The sequence below is a fragment of the Rhea pennata genome, chromosome 2 (assembly GCF_028389875.1).
Source record: "Rhea pennata isolate bPtePen1 chromosome 2, bPtePen1.pri, whole genome shotgun sequence".
NCBI lineage: Eukaryota > Metazoa > Chordata > Aves > Rheiformes > Rheidae > Rhea > Rhea pennata.
Genome location: NC_084664.1, coordinates 145,507,082 through 145,524,685, shown reverse-complemented (window position 1 = coordinate 145,524,685; position 17,604 = coordinate 145,507,082). Strand labels below are relative to the sequence as shown.

Below are 17,604 nucleotides of genomic sequence, written 5' to 3'. Positions count from 1 at the left end.
TTTTTTTATGTTGGTTGCAGGTAATTAATGCTAACAGATTTCTGTTTTTTTTTCCTGATCTTTATGAACCTCTGTGGTTATTGTAACCCTATAAAATTTGACTTCTAAAAATCTTTGAGACTAGTGAAGAACAGAATCATGCTCCTGTGAGATATTATTACTTTGCTGTGTCCATTAATTCTCAGCATGTTGTTTTATAACCTTTATTTGAAGTGACTAAAAGTGATTGTGATGTTTCATCACTGAGATGTGCTTTGCCTGACAAGATACTCTGGTTAGGCTTTGGAGAAGATACTCTGGTTAGGCTTTGGAGAAGATACTCTGGTTAGGCTTTGGAGAAGATACTCTGGTTAGGCTTTGGAGAAGATACTCTGGTTAGGCTTTGGAGAAGATACTCTGGTTAGGCTTTGGAGAAGATACTCTGGTTAGGCTTTGGAGAAGATACTCTGGTTAGGCTTTGGAGAAGATACTCTGGTTAGGCTTTGGAGAAGATAAAGTAAAAAGCTAGAGAAACCAGTTAGTTCCTCAAATTACTGCAGAAGAGGGGAAGACTTGAAACAAATTTCAGAATTAAGAGGAGAAATAATTATATATGCTTGCCTGGTCATTTCTGGAAAAGTAAAATCCATACAGTTGCGAAAACAATACAAATTTGGGCAAACAATTTGGAATATAATATTGGAAAATTGGTATCTTAGGTTGTAATTTTGAGGAGATTTGTCTTTAGTAGCAGACAAGTTAAACTGGAGGTTAAACTCAGCCGGAGAATGGCAGCAAGCAAATGGAGTCAGTGGGAAAATAGCAAATGCTGAATAACTGTATGTTTCTATACATTAGTGTTTATATGAATTTTTTTTTGTATTGTGTGTGTGTGTGTGTGTGTGTGTTTTGGTTTTTTTGGTACCTTGGTTTAATTCAGTGTTATGTTTTCTTTTAGTCTGTCAGCTCTCCACTGCAGTCTCTTCAACAAAGAACATGGCTTATCCATTGGTCTTTATTTGTGTTTTTCAACCATCCTAAAGGCAGAGACAACATCATTGACCTTTTTCTCTATCAACCACAGTAAGTTGTGTTGTGCTATGTTGCTGGATTTTTCAAAACAAAATGATGATAGAAGATGAATATTCAAGTTTATCACAGAATAGCTGAGACTGGAAGGCCTCATTGGCTTGTTGAGATCACTTAATTCAAGCACCCTGCTGATGGGAGTGGAGGAGCTCTGAGGAGTGGAGTTGGCTAGAGAGCAGGTTGCCTGAGACTCTGTTCAGTCAGATTTTCAACATCTCCGAGGATGGAGACTTCACAACCTCTCTGACAACCTGTTCCAGTGCTCAACCACCCCTACAGGAAAGTGTGGTTTGGTTTGTGCCCGTTGCCTCTCATCCTGTCACTGGGCGCCACTGAAAAAGAGTCTGACTGTTGTCTTTACTTCTCCTCTGTTGCATATTTATACACGTTGATAAGATTTCCCCCTGAGCGTTCTCATCTCCAGGCTGAACATTCCAGTTCTCTCAGCCTCTTCTCTTAAGAGATACTCCAGTCCCTTCATCATCTTAGTGCCTTTGCTGGACTTGCTTCAGTAGCTCTGTGTCTCTGTGGTATTAGGGAGCCCCGCACTGAACACAGGTCTCTAGGTGTGCCTCATGAGTTCTGAGTAAAGGGGAAGGATCGCCTTCCTCAATCTGCTGGCAGTACTGTGCCTAATGCAGTGCAGCATACTGTTGACTGCCTTTCCTGTAAGGGCACGTTGCTGGCTCGTGATGAACTTGTTCTCCACCAAGTCCTTCTCCTCAGAGCTGCTTTTCAGCAGGTCAGCCCCCGGCCTGTACTGGTGCCTGGGGTTATTCCTCCCCAGGAATCCAGGTTAAGGATTCTGCACTTCCCTTTGTTGAACTTCTTGAGATTCTCCCTGCCCGTGTCTCCAGCCTGTTGAGGTTCCTCTGAGTGACAGCACAGCCCTCTGGCAGTCTTCTCAGTTCTGTCATCTGCAGACTTGTTCGTAGTGTATCTGGTTCTATCACCCAGGTCCAATTTTTTGAGCCCAAAGCCTGAAGATGGTTCAAAAATTCTAATGCTGTTAACACTTAATTTTTTCCAAGATTCTTTTGAGTTCCTCAAGGAACCAGGCTGTGAAGCAGGAAAAACTAGCCCTTTTTTTCTGGTGCTCAGAGACACAATAAGAACTACTTGTGCCAGATTACCAATTCCTACCACACCTTTTAGGGCTGGTAGGAAGGTATTGTCCTCTAGATGCTATTTTGATATTTTTCTTTGTAGTAAATGACAGATGGCTGTGTATTAAATAAAGTACTAAAGAAAACTGGCTGAATTTTTACCCGATTAACCCAGTAGATTTGTAACTTTTACTGGATTTTTTTGACTTCTTGTTGCATAATTTAGAAATAATACTTTGGATTATACTTCTCACTTACGAATATGGGTTAATTCATTGGACGGTTGAACTGAAAAGTTGCGGCCTTGAATGGTCGTACCAGAGGAAGTCTTTTTTGATCTCAAATGCGTATTCACTCCCTCCCCTTCCATGAAATCAGTGTAGCTGACAGCATAGGGCAATAGTGACCTGGATTTAGCCTATGGACTGGAGGTTTTTGGTTTTGTTTTTTCTCCCTGTTCTAGCACTGCCCCCTTCCTTCTTCCCTGCCATGGTCACGTGTCAATTTTCAAGCACCAAGGTTCAGATAACCTGGTTTAGGTTAACAAATCGTCCTTCAATACTTGAATAAATGGGCAGTCATAAGCATTTGATACTGTGTTACATAGAAGATGTATAAGGATTAATGTATCTTGTATCTTGATTACTATTTGAATGCAAAATTGCATCAACTGAGCTTTGTCTGGGTTATTCTATTCAGGTATCTCAATGCAATTCAGACAATGTGCCCACATATCCTGCGATACCTTACTACTGCAGTCATAACAAATAAAGATGTTCGAAAACGTAGACAAGTGCTGAAAGATTTAGTCAAGGTTATTCAGCAGGTAAGGACTAAAACTTTTTCTGATATGCTCTGTTTTTAGTTTTACAGAGACTATAACAACTTTCTTCTGATAATGTTTTGTGATTACTCTTGGATGTTCTGGTGTTCCTTTTCTCTCATTTAACTCGTTTTTCATTATAAGGTAAAACAATATCATTCAGTGGGATGGCAGAGTAAAATTTTCTTGTTTCCTTTTATAAAGGAAGGGGTAAAATGGAATAGGCACTCAATTTTTCTTTTTCCTGTGTTATTAAACACAAAATTCGGTAGGGTATGTGAAGTGGCTTTGAATCTGTTATCTTTCAGACATCCTTAAAAGGAGTTGCTGTATGACTATAAACCCTTGTTTGCATTTTAAAACCATTGAACTCTATGTATTGTATTATGTTCTAGTTTGTATACATTTTTCTTAAATGCTTTTGTTGTCACAGATATATTAGGTTGCAAACAGGTGCAGAAATAATAGATTCGGGGTGCTTGATAGCAAGCTGGAGGGTGTTACCTGTAGCAGAGACTTCACCCGAAATTAGCGTGCAGCATGTATACAAGCTGTTGTGCCTCAAACACTTCCAATAATAACATATATTGTGAGTTAGAATAAAATACAGTATGTGCATGGTGATACGGTTACTAGAGGCTAGTGATCAATTGTATCCACTGTTAATGCTGATGTAATTACCATGCACAATGCTATCTTAATGTAAGAATTAAAATTTAAGTATCTCTTAATATGATTTTAAGCATTGGTGTTCACAAAATAATACATAGAATAGTTACAGATGGTGTAAGTGTTAAACCCTGCCTCTTGTCTTAAGCCCATATCTGTTCTAAAATTTGATTTAACATTGAATTTTAATATGAAGCTCTGATATTTGAAGTAAGACAGCATTTAATGTCATTGCTTTGCTTTCACTTCAACTTGTACATTTGGTATGAATGAAAAGGAGTCACTGGGATGTTACTGTTCATAACATCAGTTCTGTTAGTTTTGGTATTGAAATATCTATTAACAGATTTATTTCTTAATACACTTAATTTTGTGTTGTTCCTTACATTGAATTGTGGAGTAGTAGAGATCTTTTGGATTTGAAAACAGTTCAGACTACCAACTTGTTTACTTATAGGAAAAATGAAACATAGAATTGAAGCGATATGTCAAATGTTGTATGGTAGGCTGATGTTAAAAGACAAGCTGGTCCATCCTCTCATTGTGTTTTGTTTTTTCTTAAAAAAAAAAAAAAAGTCACTAATATTATAGAAGTATTGAACCGATAGTTAAGCAGTTATATGCTCATCTCAGATTAAAATTGGGATCCTAGACTGCTCTATGTCATAGGTATAATTAATTAACAAGTACAATTCTAATGTATAAAACTTGACTTAAAAATGAATAGTAAATGTGTGTATGCAAAAGAAAAATGACTTCAATCTGACAAGTCTTTTTAGCAATTCTCTTAGCCTGCTAGTCTTGTTATATACTCAAACAGCCTTGATAGATACTGTGTTAAACATCTGAAAATGTGATTTGAAGACATCTTAGACATTGTCATAATTAAGTTTTGATTTACGTGATGTATGCATATGTAGTGTTGTTCGTACCTTGTAATTAAGAAAGTTAAGCAACTCCTGTAATGTCAAAATAAATTTAAATATTTTGTATATAGGAAACAACATTTTTTATTAGCCACATGTCATGCTTGTAAATTGAATGATGAAGTATAAAGTGTTTGGTGTTGAACTAACTTGTAAAATCAAAATTTGGTAAGAATATCTGTTCTCATATTTCAGAAAATTGAGATTTTTGATACAAAAACAGTTCTAGTCACTGACAGTTCTCTAACCTGAAGAACTGCAGCACTAAATTACTAAAGGTGAAACCACATTTTTTGTTGTTTAAGCAGACTATTTAAAAAGTACATTTATGCTGTTGTAATAAGAGGAATTATGAAACTTAATTTAACAATATTTTATTTGTGATATAGAGACTTGTTTCCAGTTTTAATTATTGCTGTTCGAGGATTTTAAGAAACACTCAGGCAATATTAACTTTAAGGAAATTGTCTCTTTAAATATTTTTGGATTTCTAACGTTGTTGTCTAACTGGATTTTGACAGGAGTCCTACACGTACAGAGATCCCATCACAGAGTTTGTAGAGTGCTTGTATGTTAATTTTGATTTTGATGGTGCACAGAAGAAACTAAGAGAGTGTGAAACAGTAAGTTTTCCGTAATATATAAGTTTTTCTCTGTACAAAGATATCCAAAAAATTAACATTGGCTAGCTAATTTGGTTGAAGCAGTGCTTGATTCTGTTGTCGGTGTTTTGCCAATGAAAGTTAACTAGCATTATTTCTAACAATTTATTTTATAAAGTTTCAAAAAATCTTACTGGTAAGAGTATAGTGTTAAAATCAGATATAATTAGCTCCTAGAACAAAAAGTAAATAGGTATTCATACATCTTGGTGAGCTTCAGCTTTTCCATTAGTGTCTCAGAAACGTGGAATTGGAGAAAAACTTGGATTTACCTTTTGTTTCACAAGATGCATAACTTATTGCACTCTGGAATTGCAATGTTGAAAAGTAATGTGAAATAACATACTAGGATAAATAAATACGTATTCTTAAACTTTTTAGTCTGATCTACTGTAAGCAATTAAAGATACCTGACACTTCTATAGACTAGATAAGTGTGAAAGTTTAGTATTTCTAATAGCTGAACATTAGTGCAGATTTTTACAGCTTCTGCTTTGGCTTCCTTTTCTTTAGTATTAGTCACCTAATGTGGTAAATCTAAATGAAAGGATAATTTATTCTCTTAGCTATCTAAAGTTGGTAATCGTGTAGTCTAAACTTTGCAGACAGCTTGCGCTACTAAGTAAGCTGATCTCTATAGTAAGGAGAACAACTCACCTTAGCTAATCAAGATGTTGAATGGGAGAAGGAACTTACAGGATAAGGAGGGGAGTAAATTTTGTGTGTTAGGTGGACCTTCAGTTGAATATGAGAGCTCTGGACCTTGCTCTCTTTGGGTCAGCCCTCAGTTACCTTATTAGTATAGTCATGCAGTTTTAATTTAGCAAATTACTCTGAAAAATTCTCTTAAATAGGAGGGCTTTCCTCCACATGTTGGAATATCATAAGAATGGTTTTTGAAGGACTGCTCATTGAGCTGAATAAAGGTATCTATAACTGAATTACTGTTTCCATGTTTATTCTTCTTGTTGCCTCTCTCTTTATACTTGCAGGTGCTTGTGAATGATTTCTTCTTAGTGGCATGTCTTGAGGACTTTATTGAGAATGCTCGTCTCTTTATATTTGAGACTTTTTGTCGCATCCATCAATGTATCAGCATTGGGTAAGAAAACATTTTTTAATATGATGTTTTATAAAAATTGGTTATGGATGAAAGTTTTACAAACAGTATAAACTTTAGTAGAAAACTCTTCATTCACCAGATGAAATGAGTCATTAAAAGTTAGATGGGCAGTTGTCCTTCTAGTTTTAGAGAACTAGAGTGATATATTTCAATTACAGTAATCATGTTTTGAAGTTGAATTCTTTTGCTTAAGCCTAAAACATGCACCCCTCCCCCAAGCCCTCAAACAGAGCTTTCAAGTTAAAACTTCCTCATGGCATTAAATTATGTAGAATGATGAGAAACCTCTAATATAACTTACAGGTACTGCAGAGGCTGGGTTCGATGGCAGCTTAAGACACCTAAAGTTAGTGTCTGAGCGAGTTATCTGTAATCTGCATTAGTCAGTGGAAGATTAGTTCCTTTGCTCTGTGGAATCCAGAAGGTAAATGAGCTCACCCTAAATTAGAAACCTTGGAGTGTTGAGTTGTACAGCCCTCTTCAGTTCACGCTGAAGAGTGACTAGATCACTGCTGGATCTAACGGAAATCTAGATACATAATGTCACCTAAGTTTGAGTGTTTTAGTCTGGAACTGAGCTCCATACATACTGATTAAGCAAATTTACCACTAATACAGCAATTGCTTGGTTTATTTGTTTTTCAGAGATACTTATGTCTGTCTTGCAGGTATGTTCTTTGAAAGTGATAGGAGTTGTATTGCTTTTCTCAGTAATTAAGTAACAAAAAAACCCCACATATTCCCTGTAGCACAAAATGAGTGATCCAGCTATAAGAAAATGAACAGAATTTTGTCGATATTCTCCTTACCAAGGATATCTGTCACTTACCCAAAATATATCTTGTAGAAGTAGCCTTTTCAAATGGACCAGCTCCAAGACCTCTTGTCTGAAAATTAAGCAGGAAGAAGTTGTTATGCATACTTGAGATCCCTATCCACTTTGCTTTAAAAAAAAAAAAAAAAAAAAAAAAAAAAAAAAAGTCTGAATGTATAAAAATGTTTGTGGTAGAGAACAGTGCAGAGATCCTTGAGACAGCAGAAACCTGAACTGGTGAATCAATCAAGTTCAATGCAGTTTTGTTACCTGCTGTATCCAGAGCAAATATATGTGACTAGTTATCTGAGGAAGCAACTTAAAGCTGCTTGATTTCAAAAGGAAATGTCATACCAGAAGATTATCTTTGAGTTGTATGAGTTTATGGGAAAAATCACTTTTCTTATGTTTTTATAGTAAAAGAAAGATCAAAAATTTTATTACTGTTAATCTCTGTTCACTGGGCACATTTTCCTTCAAATGCATTTGGGAAATAATACTTCCTTATCCTTTATATCAGGTAATTGCTATCCCTAATACTCCGTTCCTTGGGGTTCATTTTTAGAGGTTAGTCTTTGAGTATACCACATAATAAAGGCTCAAAGTACTTGATAGTGAAAAGTTTAATACAGAGGTCTGCAAAGGACAAGCAGTAAATTGTTTGAGAACTTTAATGAGCTGTAATGTGGTGGTGTTTAAGCATTCTAATGATGTTAACTGAATAAGAGCCATGAACAAAAGTTTCCATACTTATATGTTGATTTCTTTATAAGGAGATTAATATTTCATATAAAAGTAATACGTAACAAGTATTGCAAATTTAGGGATAAAAGGGTTTTGATTAAGTATTTTGAAAAAGAAATGTGCTAATTAAGCCCTCTTAAGAATGAGTTCTTGGAGAATATCAAACCACATGGAGTGCCCTGCCTTTCCTGTAAATAGTTCTTAATGGTGTGAATACTACATTATCTTCAGGTTCAAGATTTTAACAAAACTTGAAGTATAAGGGAGGGATTTGGGTGGGAATTGTTGTTTAATTGCAGACTGGATGTCTGCAATAAATTTGATCTGAGCCAGATCAGAGAAGCAATGAGCAGAGATTCTGGAGGATGTGTCATAGGTATTCTTAAAGTCTTTCTGTTAAAAGATGCTGATAAAGTATAAATAACATGCAAATGATTATAGCAAAAATTAGGAAGGCTTATTTAACAATGCTTATGACAGATGGTATAATTTATTTTGCCTTTGTTACTTAAGTTCATATTATTTTTATCTTACTTCAAAAAGCAAAATGTCACAAATATGGTATTTCAACTTCAGTAGTGTAAAAATAAATATATAGTGTGTATATATATACTATATATGTATAGTAGTTCTATTGTCTCTCCTTATTGTGGCCAAGTGATTCATAAATACAGGGAGTAGTGTCTCTATTTCTTAAACACTGTGATGTGTTCTGAGGAAAGTGATAAACTTTGAGACATTTATTTCCAAGTTGGGCATGGCTATTCCTATCAAGTACCACTTCTGGTAACTGTGTGTGCAGTCAATTATCAGTGATGAAATTCTTTTTAGTAGGTTGCTGTGTTTTAAATTGGACCTAAACCTAAAATTTCTGCAGAAATTCTTACAATCATTAGATTGGGGTTTAATAAGTCAGATCATCAGTTTTTGAAAAAATTGGCCAGTTAAAATGCTTCTAATTAGAAGTTTGACTGAGGCATAGTTCTCGCATTTGTTTATCCACAAGTGATTTCCATTGCTATTCCTGGAGTTGAAAACTTGTTGGTTATACCACAGTGCTTAATAAGTACTGTTTAAGTATTCAGAACAAATTTGAAAACAATTAGTGGGAAATCTACTATTCCTTAGGTTAAATAGAAAATAGATGGCTCGTTTAATTTTTTTTAAATACTTGCATCTGTTAGGCAGCTGACATTTTTTCCAAGGACATAGTTGCTTTATCAGTTGTATTTTTTTAATTTATATAGTCCACATCATCCTGCAATTAAGTTAATGTTTGAAATATTCTTAATAGGGAGTAATAGATTAAATCAGTTCAAAATGTGATTTGGTTAGCTCAGTATGACTGTATTTAATTGAAGAGCTGAGTATGCTTCATTCCTATTTTCTGTATCTTTTCCTTTTGCGGACAGTGCAAGATAAGTTTGTTTATATATGAAGATGCATGGAATTCAGGAAGCTTTCCTTTTATGCAAAGGAAAAACCTAAATAACAGTGTTCTAGCATGAACCAAATAAGTGAATCTTCTTACGAGACAAAGGAACCAAAATATTCCAAAGAAAAACTTTTGAAATCACCCTGAAGATTAACTTAAAGAATATAGTCTCTACCCTTTTAAGTATTAATCAGATTATTTGATTATAACTCCTTTTACTGGATACCAATAACTTCAGAGATTTTTTAGGTTAAAACTTTGAATCCATGTAAATCTTAACAAAGTAAAAAAAAAAAAAAAAAAAAAAAAAAACTTGCATCATTTTTTGCCCTCTATTTTAATGTTATAATTTAGAGATTTTTCTAAATTGATATGCAGGAAGAAAATACCTGTTTGAAAGCTGTACAAAGATGTGTGACTTCTATCATGTCGCTATTATGTATGCTGTATGTTTGATGGTATAACTTTTTCTAGTTAAGCAGAAAACACCACTTCTACAAGAAACAGTTGAGCTTCTAAAATCTTTAGACTTGGATAAAGAAATTTACAGCCCATAGTCCCCTATGTAAGAGTGGTAGCATGTAGATGCAGAGAGCTCATTTGTGTTCCTGTGTTTTCAAAAGTCTTTTTGAAGGCTGGAAAACTTCCTAGGGCTGTGTTCACATTAGCAAGTGGTGGGGTGTAAGAGGAGTGGATCCACAGAAAGGAACAGCTGTTGCTGGGAAACCTGACATCTACCCTCATCTGTGGCTTCTCTTTCAGATTAGGTTAAGTTTGCTCCCAGTGGCTGAGCACCACTTAGTGTTAGAGCACATCAGATATTCTTACAGCACATGTTCTAGTTCAATATAATCAGAAGAATCCAGTTTTGATGCTATTTTCATCATAAATGTCACTGCTCCGTAACATGGATCAGCATGCAAAGCAGGGATAATTGAGAGATTTGCATTCCTGATCCAAGCTTAAGTGCTTATGTAGATGCTTGTAGCTTACCCAGTTGACTAAGCTCATGTCCATTGACTCCCTTTAATATGAGAAAATAGAATTACTTACTAGATGGTACAAAGTACTTTGTGGTTTCTGGTTTGGAATTATTTTCTCTAGAAGTCTGTGCCGCCTCCCCACAAGTACTCTAGGCTGAGATAAACATAAAATCAAAGTATTGTAGGTTGGAAGGGACCTGGAGGTCATCTGGTTCAATCCTGTGTACCCCACTACCACTCAAAGCAGGGGCCCCTTTGATACTATGTTATGCTACACGAGGCTTTACCTAGATGATTTTTATTTATCTCCAGGGGTGGAGATTCCACAGTTTAACTCGCTACATAGGTAGTTTAATCTCCAAAGTAGTGGCAGTAGCCATTCTTGTCTTGATCTGAAAGACAGTTATTTTATAAGGATCACATCTCTAAAAGAACATACAAACGCTTTTTCTCCCCTTCTTTGTTTCAAGCTTAAATTTATTTAGTTTTGAGTTTAGTGCTTAGCATGCTCCAGCAATGCACAGCTTCTTGCCTACCAAAATATCTGTCTCATTCTGACTAGGTAGCTCATAATTTTGCAAAAACTTATATCTCTGATACCTTCTATTCTCGTCTGCCTCAACTCTCTACAGCAGCTAATTCAACCATACATTAGGAGTTTTAATGGAACGGAAGCAATCAGGCTTAGATTTTATTTGCCCTTGCTTTACCAGACTCCAGATACCTTGTTGCTCATTTGTTGTGTCACTTCACTGAAATGAGTTCAGTGAGTGTAAGTTCAGTGTTTTAAGTTAGGTTGATTTCTTTCTGCTCACCTCACTTTATCATCTCTCACAGATGGAATTTGCTTTTATAGTTGGGAGACGTATGAAAGATCAAACATGCAGGCAAAATGATGGCACATAAATTCTTGTTAAAGGTGTTCGTGTTTGCTTGGTAGATGTTCTGATTCAAGAAATGTCTTCCTGTATTACAAGATACTCTAACTTTCTGTCTTCAGCTTTGGGAGAAATAGAGGAAGTTCATGTCTTTACCATTTGATAGCATATAGTTATGACGGCAGTTTTAAAATAATCACTTTAAGAACAGTAGAGTATTTCCACATTTCTCTTTGAAGCATTGCCTGTCACAATCAAGTTATTTTTCAGTAATGCACCGTCCTTAACACTGGTAGTTTGGTCATTCTCATCAAACCCTTTTGTAGTGGATTGGTAAGCTCTGAAAATTTTGTATATACTTGAAGATGACAATCCAAAGCACGTGAGGTTTTTATAATAAAAATCTCACACTTTGTATACATATTTACTTGCAGCTGCATTTGAGAATTTAAAAATTATTTTCTAATTATTTTAGTAGACACTGCTAGGAACTGAATAGTTAGTATTGAATTACATAAAATAATAAGCAGCTAGAGAAAGATCACCCTTTTAGGTGATGGAAAAATGCATTCAAACGATACTCTGTGAACTGGTGAGAAATTGACCTCTTCTGTAACTGCAGCATAGCCGCTGGCTTTTTGGTAATGTTTGCTGCCCTTACCTCATATTTGTCACCTAAGTCTGGAAGCTGATGGAAGAATGAGAGTTACAAGTCTCCTGTGTGAGCCAAATGCCAGCAGGAATTCAAGGGGTTGACTAGAAAGCCACAGGAAATGCCATCAGTGGGAATTACGCCTGAACAAGAGTGCGTGTTTCATTAAGCATTCTCCCCCCGCCTCCAATCCCTCCTTGAAATTGCAGGAAGTTTGAATAAAATGCGTCTTCTTCAACCAGTGATGCAGCTGACTTATCTTCTGTACCAAACTCTGAAGTGCTGTTTCATAGCACTTGTTCCCAGAACTTCAGTTAGCTGCCAGCTGCGTGGTGCATTATTGCTAACTGAGTTAATGAGAAACACTTTGTTGGATTAATTATTCTAAACTTTCTTGACTGCTGGCAGGATTCAAAAAAAAATGAAGTTCTCTTCATAATTATGGTTACTGTTTTATGTTGTGGTGAAATTATTTAATATACAGTTATACTTAAAACTTCTGAACTGTAGTCACAGTATGGTTTTATAACTATTGATTGACAGAGGATTGATTTTTGTTTCAAAACATTAAGATGACTTGTATGAAATGAAAAAATAAAAGTATAAACAGTATGTTGAAAAGTCTGTGGTAACACATCCTAGGTTTTTGAGGTGTCAAGGGCATTTATTTTGCAGTGAATGTGGTAATTCTAATATGTTGGTAAACACTGAATTTGCTATATAGAGCAGTTTTTTTTGTTATAACAAAAAACATCTGATGAAATGAGTGATATTGGTGAGAGAAAGCAAGGAAAGCTTGATACATCCTTACCTGTTAGTTATAGCAGTTTATATATATATATATGTGTGTGTGTGTGTGTATATATATATATATATATATATATATATATATAAAATATATGGTTTTTATATATATATAGTTTGGAAGAGGGTTCTTACAGGAATTATTCTTTTAGTTTATGGGATGATGTTTGAGTAGGATAGGGTTTGGTTACAGTATTTTATCCATCAGAAACACCAGCTTTCAATCAGTCCATCAGTTTTCATGATTACATTCTTGATGAAAAAGTATCACATGCTAATTGGCTGCCAAAAATATACCAGATTTGTAGCTTTTCTGCTGTAAGATGGATAGCCATCTATTTGTGGGCAGTTCTATCTTCTGTCGGTGCGAGTATAGGAAAAGTTTTGAATTTGTGAAATTTGCTGGTAGCATATTCCTAGCTCAGCTGTGTGCCCAAGAGCATCCCTATTCTGAAGTCTTCTCTGTTTCTGTAGGCTCTTTGGAGCTGGTATATAATTTTAGTAGACTACTAATATCTCATGATTTTTCCAAAGAATTTTCATGTAGACAGAGTTTAATAGGAATATTTAAAATTATACAGGCCAAGATTTAAATGTAAAATGATGTTGTTTAGGATAAGTACTGTTTAGTGTAATCTTTTTTTCTTTGTATGAATACTTCAAGATATTAATTATTCATTCATGATGTCCCAATGGAAAGTTGCGTCAGGATTTTTTTTTTTTTTTTTTAAGACGGGGGGGGGATTGTCTGTGGGCTTTAAAGTTATTTCAGTCAAATAGAAATATATTTCACAAATATGTGAAACTTACTGAAGAACAATCTTGTTTCTGCTGTGATAAGTCTGGTGTGTTGGCTTAATTCATAGCTGTCATGTATTCCATAATGCTTGATTGTATCTACCAACATGAGAGGCATTATATTTCACCTTTTGATAATGATATGTTACCTTCCAGCATGTTGGCAGATAAACTAAATATGACTCCTGAAGAAGCTGAACGATGGATAGTCAATCTAATTCGAAATGCACGATTAGATGCCAAACTTGATTCAAAGCTGGTAAGACTGTACCAATGAGTTCAAGTGGATTTGCTGATTTTTAGTTAAATTTCATTCATACTGTTCAAAAGTAGTTCTAATTTTTCTTTTTTATTTGCTCATAAAGTGTATTAGCTTTCATTTATTCTGTCTTAATATTGCATGTAAGATGTTTTATGAAAGCTCTAAAAGTAGAGCATTAAAGGATTGTTTTGTGATTTATTATTAAAAATATTTGCTATATCTTTCTTGTGTTTTAGGGCCATGTAGTTATGGGCAACAATGCAGTCTCTCCTTATCAACAAGTGATTGAAAAGACCAAAAGTCTGTCTTTTCGTAGCCAAATGTTGGCTATGAACATTGAGAAGAAATTAAACCAGAGTGGTAGATCTGAGGTTGGTATAAGCTACATTTTTCTGGATTTTTTTCCTATCTTTCTTTCTTGTGAGACTTATTTAAGAATAATTCTCATCTTTTTCTTACCTTATCAGATCTTCTGACTGTTCTGACACCTGGAATTAAATTGGAAAAGCTTATTTTCTTATAATAACCATTAGACTGATTCTTGATTTCTTCTAGCTTCTCATCTCTAGGCATTCTGTTTTTTTCATTGTAAAGCTAGTTCTGTTTCTACCATCTTTCAGTTCTCATACTCCTTTTAAGGTTTCTTTCACCACTTTAAAAGGACTAGTCTTGATATATGACACTTGGAAGTAGTTATATTGCTTTTTTTTAAGCTGGTTAGACTTGAACCATTCTGAATATTTTTATACGTTTATAATTCTTCAGTATTTGGCTGAAGTATTGAGGGAGACTGACAAGCAGTTGTGAATTAGTTTATTCTATTAGAAGAAAGTTATATAAAGATTAAGTGACGCTATTTTATAAAGAAAATATAGCTGCCAAGTTATCTTTATACTTTGAGATTCTCTAGAACTTTTTCCTCTCCTGCAGCTAACTTGGGGACTGTGACTGTACAACTTTCTTAGTATTGTATAATTTCTGTTCTATTAATATTTACTAGAAACTTCTAGGGATTGTTTAGTAGTTAACAATGTCTGCTTCATAGCCATACCTTAATATTGTAAAAATTTATTTTCTCACAGTTCCAGCAGCCAGCAGATAGTATAGTAATTTCCTTTTAATTGTTTTTTTTAATGTTTTTCTGTTTTGTTCTTGTTTGTTTTCAGGCACCTAACTGGGCTACTCAAGACTCTGGCTTCTACTGAGATACATCTGCAGAGGGGAAAAAAATCAGTTTTCATTTGACTAAAAATCATATGATAAATTTGTAACCTTTTTTGAGAAAAGGTAATTACGTTCTATCAAAAATTATTTGAATAAATTTGGCTACTTTTAATAGTTTGTGCATCTTTAATTTGAATAATTAGGTACCTAACTATGCTGCATAGAGAGGCTTCTTAGTATGATGGTATTCTGGAGCACAGTTTACAAAATAGAGCTATAATTTAAAATGCCAGTTCTATTGCATGTCTTTGTACCAAAAGATCTGGTACTGTCAGAGCCATTTGAGTCTGGAAGCAGGGAATAAAGCATAGTGATTTGCTACCTATGGCAAGTGTTGCACTTTCAAATATTAAAAGCAGATGGCACAAACAAATAGATCCCCACTGAATATTTGGCCAAATTACAGCCATCTTCTGCCCTTCTGTGTTTTCTTCCATTCCACAGAAAGCTTAGTAGAATGAAGGCATATATTACCTGCACTTACTATGAAACTGAGCATAATCTAAATGCAGAATGATTTGGGTAGATCTGTGTGCTTCAGGGTGTGTGTGTGTGTTTTTTGTTTTTTTTTTATTATTCTTACAGTCTTAGAATCCTTGTTTCAGGATGGGGCTTTTGTTTCAGAGGGAAAAGCTCTTCTAAAAGTTGTGGCTCATAGGCTGGGTGTAGTTTAAAGCTTTCAGTTCTGAAGTCAGAAGTTCTTAGGATCTGTGAAGCAGCCCATGAAGAAAAACCCTGTGTTTGGCTATCATAAATAGAAGACTTAAGCTTCTGTTTTCAGCCAAGTGTTTTGTTTCACACTTCATGGATTTCCTTAGCACCTTTGCTCTATAGAATATAGTGTAGCATCTCTAAGCCAGGAACTTCAAGATCCTTCTTAGGAAGATGTGAAGTGTAGTGACTGATCAGCAAAGTGAAGGTAGTTAATGGAAAGGAAAAGCTACTGTCTCATCAAGCAGCTTTACACTTAAAGATGAGAAAAAAATTAGTAGCTCCCCTTTCCCTCACTGAAACTGTGCACTTTCTTGCCCCTCAGCTCCTAAAATTATGTAATCCATCTACATGTGGCAAGTTGCTTTAACTCATTGACCTTCCTGCTACAGTTTTCTTCCAGGCTAGATTTTTTTGCCTTTTTTTAACTAAAGCTTATTGGGCAACCAAGAAGATGCTAGAGCTGGCAAACGATAAGTGGCAGAACTTCTCATTCAAAGAAAAGGAACAAGACCGTTTGATCCTTCCACCTTATGGCTCAAAAATGTTTTACTGGAAGGCATTTGGGAGCAATTTTGGCTTGAAGTGTTTTTCTGCTCTGTTGCTAGTCCTGCATCATAGCATGCTTATCCTCTTACCTGTGCCAGAACAACTTTGTGGCAATGAAGTAGAGAAGATGAGATAACTGATTTGGTCTAAATATTAGTCAAATAAGATGAAGTGAGCTGCCTTGGTGGATAAGTTTATACTACAAAGAAGTTCTAAATCAGCTGTATATATTAAATTCCATGTTCATTTTGACTACTTTGAAGTTGTTTTTTAATGCTTCTTTATAAGAAATAATTGGTTTATATACCATACAGAGGAGCCATGCTAAAAGCCACAAACCTTGAAGATGAATTGCAGTATTTTTATATTTAAAGTACGCTGAGGACATACACATAACTGTTGAGTGGTCGGTAGCAGGTACCTGTGACCTGTGGTCAACTCCTCAAAAATTAGCAGGGAGACTGCTTCTATAATCTATTCCTCCATTACGTGGTGTAGTGAAGAGAGAAAGAGGAATAATTTGTAATAGTGAAAAATACCTCATCTTCCTTAAACTGCTACAAATTTAATCTTCAGATTATCAGAGACTTTGTCTGCAGTTGCATAGCATCTAGTAAACAATTCACAGGAACTGATTTGTCCATAAAGATGGCATACATCTTGCTTTAGAGGCACCTAAAACCTCCTATTCTATGTATGATATCAAACTGGAGGGAGCAGCCCATGTGCTCAAGGGCAGGGCTGCAATTGAGGGAGACCACAGCCAGCTGAAGAAATTGGCTGCAAGGAACCTTTTGAAGTTCAGCAAAGCCAAACGGAAAGTACTGCATCTGGCATGGAACAACCAACCCTGTGTAGTAGTACAGACAGAGGGCTAACTGCATGGAAAGCAGCTTTGCAGAAAAGAATCCAGGGTCCCGGTGGATGGCAAAGTGAATTGGCTACGTACCCTTGCGGCACGGAAGGCCAACACCACTGGGTTGTATTAGGAAAGGGTGCAACCAGCAGGTTTGTGGAAGCAATTATTTGCTTCTATTCAAACCTTGTAAGACCACATCTGGGGTACTGTGCCAAATTTTGGGTTTCCTAGTACATGACAAGCACTGACATACTGGAGCGATTCCTCTGTAGGGCTACTGCGATGATCAGGGAACAGAAGCACATGACATACAAGGAAAGGCTGGGAGAACTGAAGGCTGACTGAACTAGATTCAGCCTCCAGAGAAGAAGGCTGAGATCTGAGTTCACTGCTGTCTTTGGTTCCTAATGGAAGAGTATGAAGAACATAGAGCCAGACTCATCTTGAATATGCATGAGGACAGGATGAGAAGCAATAGGCACAAAATGGAACATGAGGAAATTCTAATTAGATG

General features: G+C 35.5%; 1 protein-coding gene across 1 annotated transcript in view; it reads left to right on the top strand.

Annotated features, from left to right (window-relative positions):
* EIF3E (eukaryotic translation initiation factor 3 subunit E) overlaps positions 1-15,083 on the top strand; it is a 29,599-nt gene extending 14,516 nt beyond the window's left edge. Inside the window, exons 7-13 of the mRNA XM_062570551.1 lie at positions 938-1,062; positions 2,874-3,000; positions 5,114-5,215; positions 6,247-6,356; positions 13,642-13,744; positions 13,984-14,118; positions 14,914-15,083. Coding sequence (XP_062426535.1) covers positions 938-1,062; positions 2,874-3,000; positions 5,114-5,215; positions 6,247-6,356; positions 13,642-13,744; positions 13,984-14,118; positions 14,914-14,952 — 741 coding nt within the window. The 3' untranslated portion in view covers positions 14,953-15,083. The remainder of the gene's footprint in view (positions 1-937; positions 1,063-2,873; positions 3,001-5,113; positions 5,216-6,246; positions 6,357-13,641; positions 13,745-13,983; positions 14,119-14,913) is intronic.
* Positions 15,084-17,604: the final 2,521 nt, after the last annotated feature.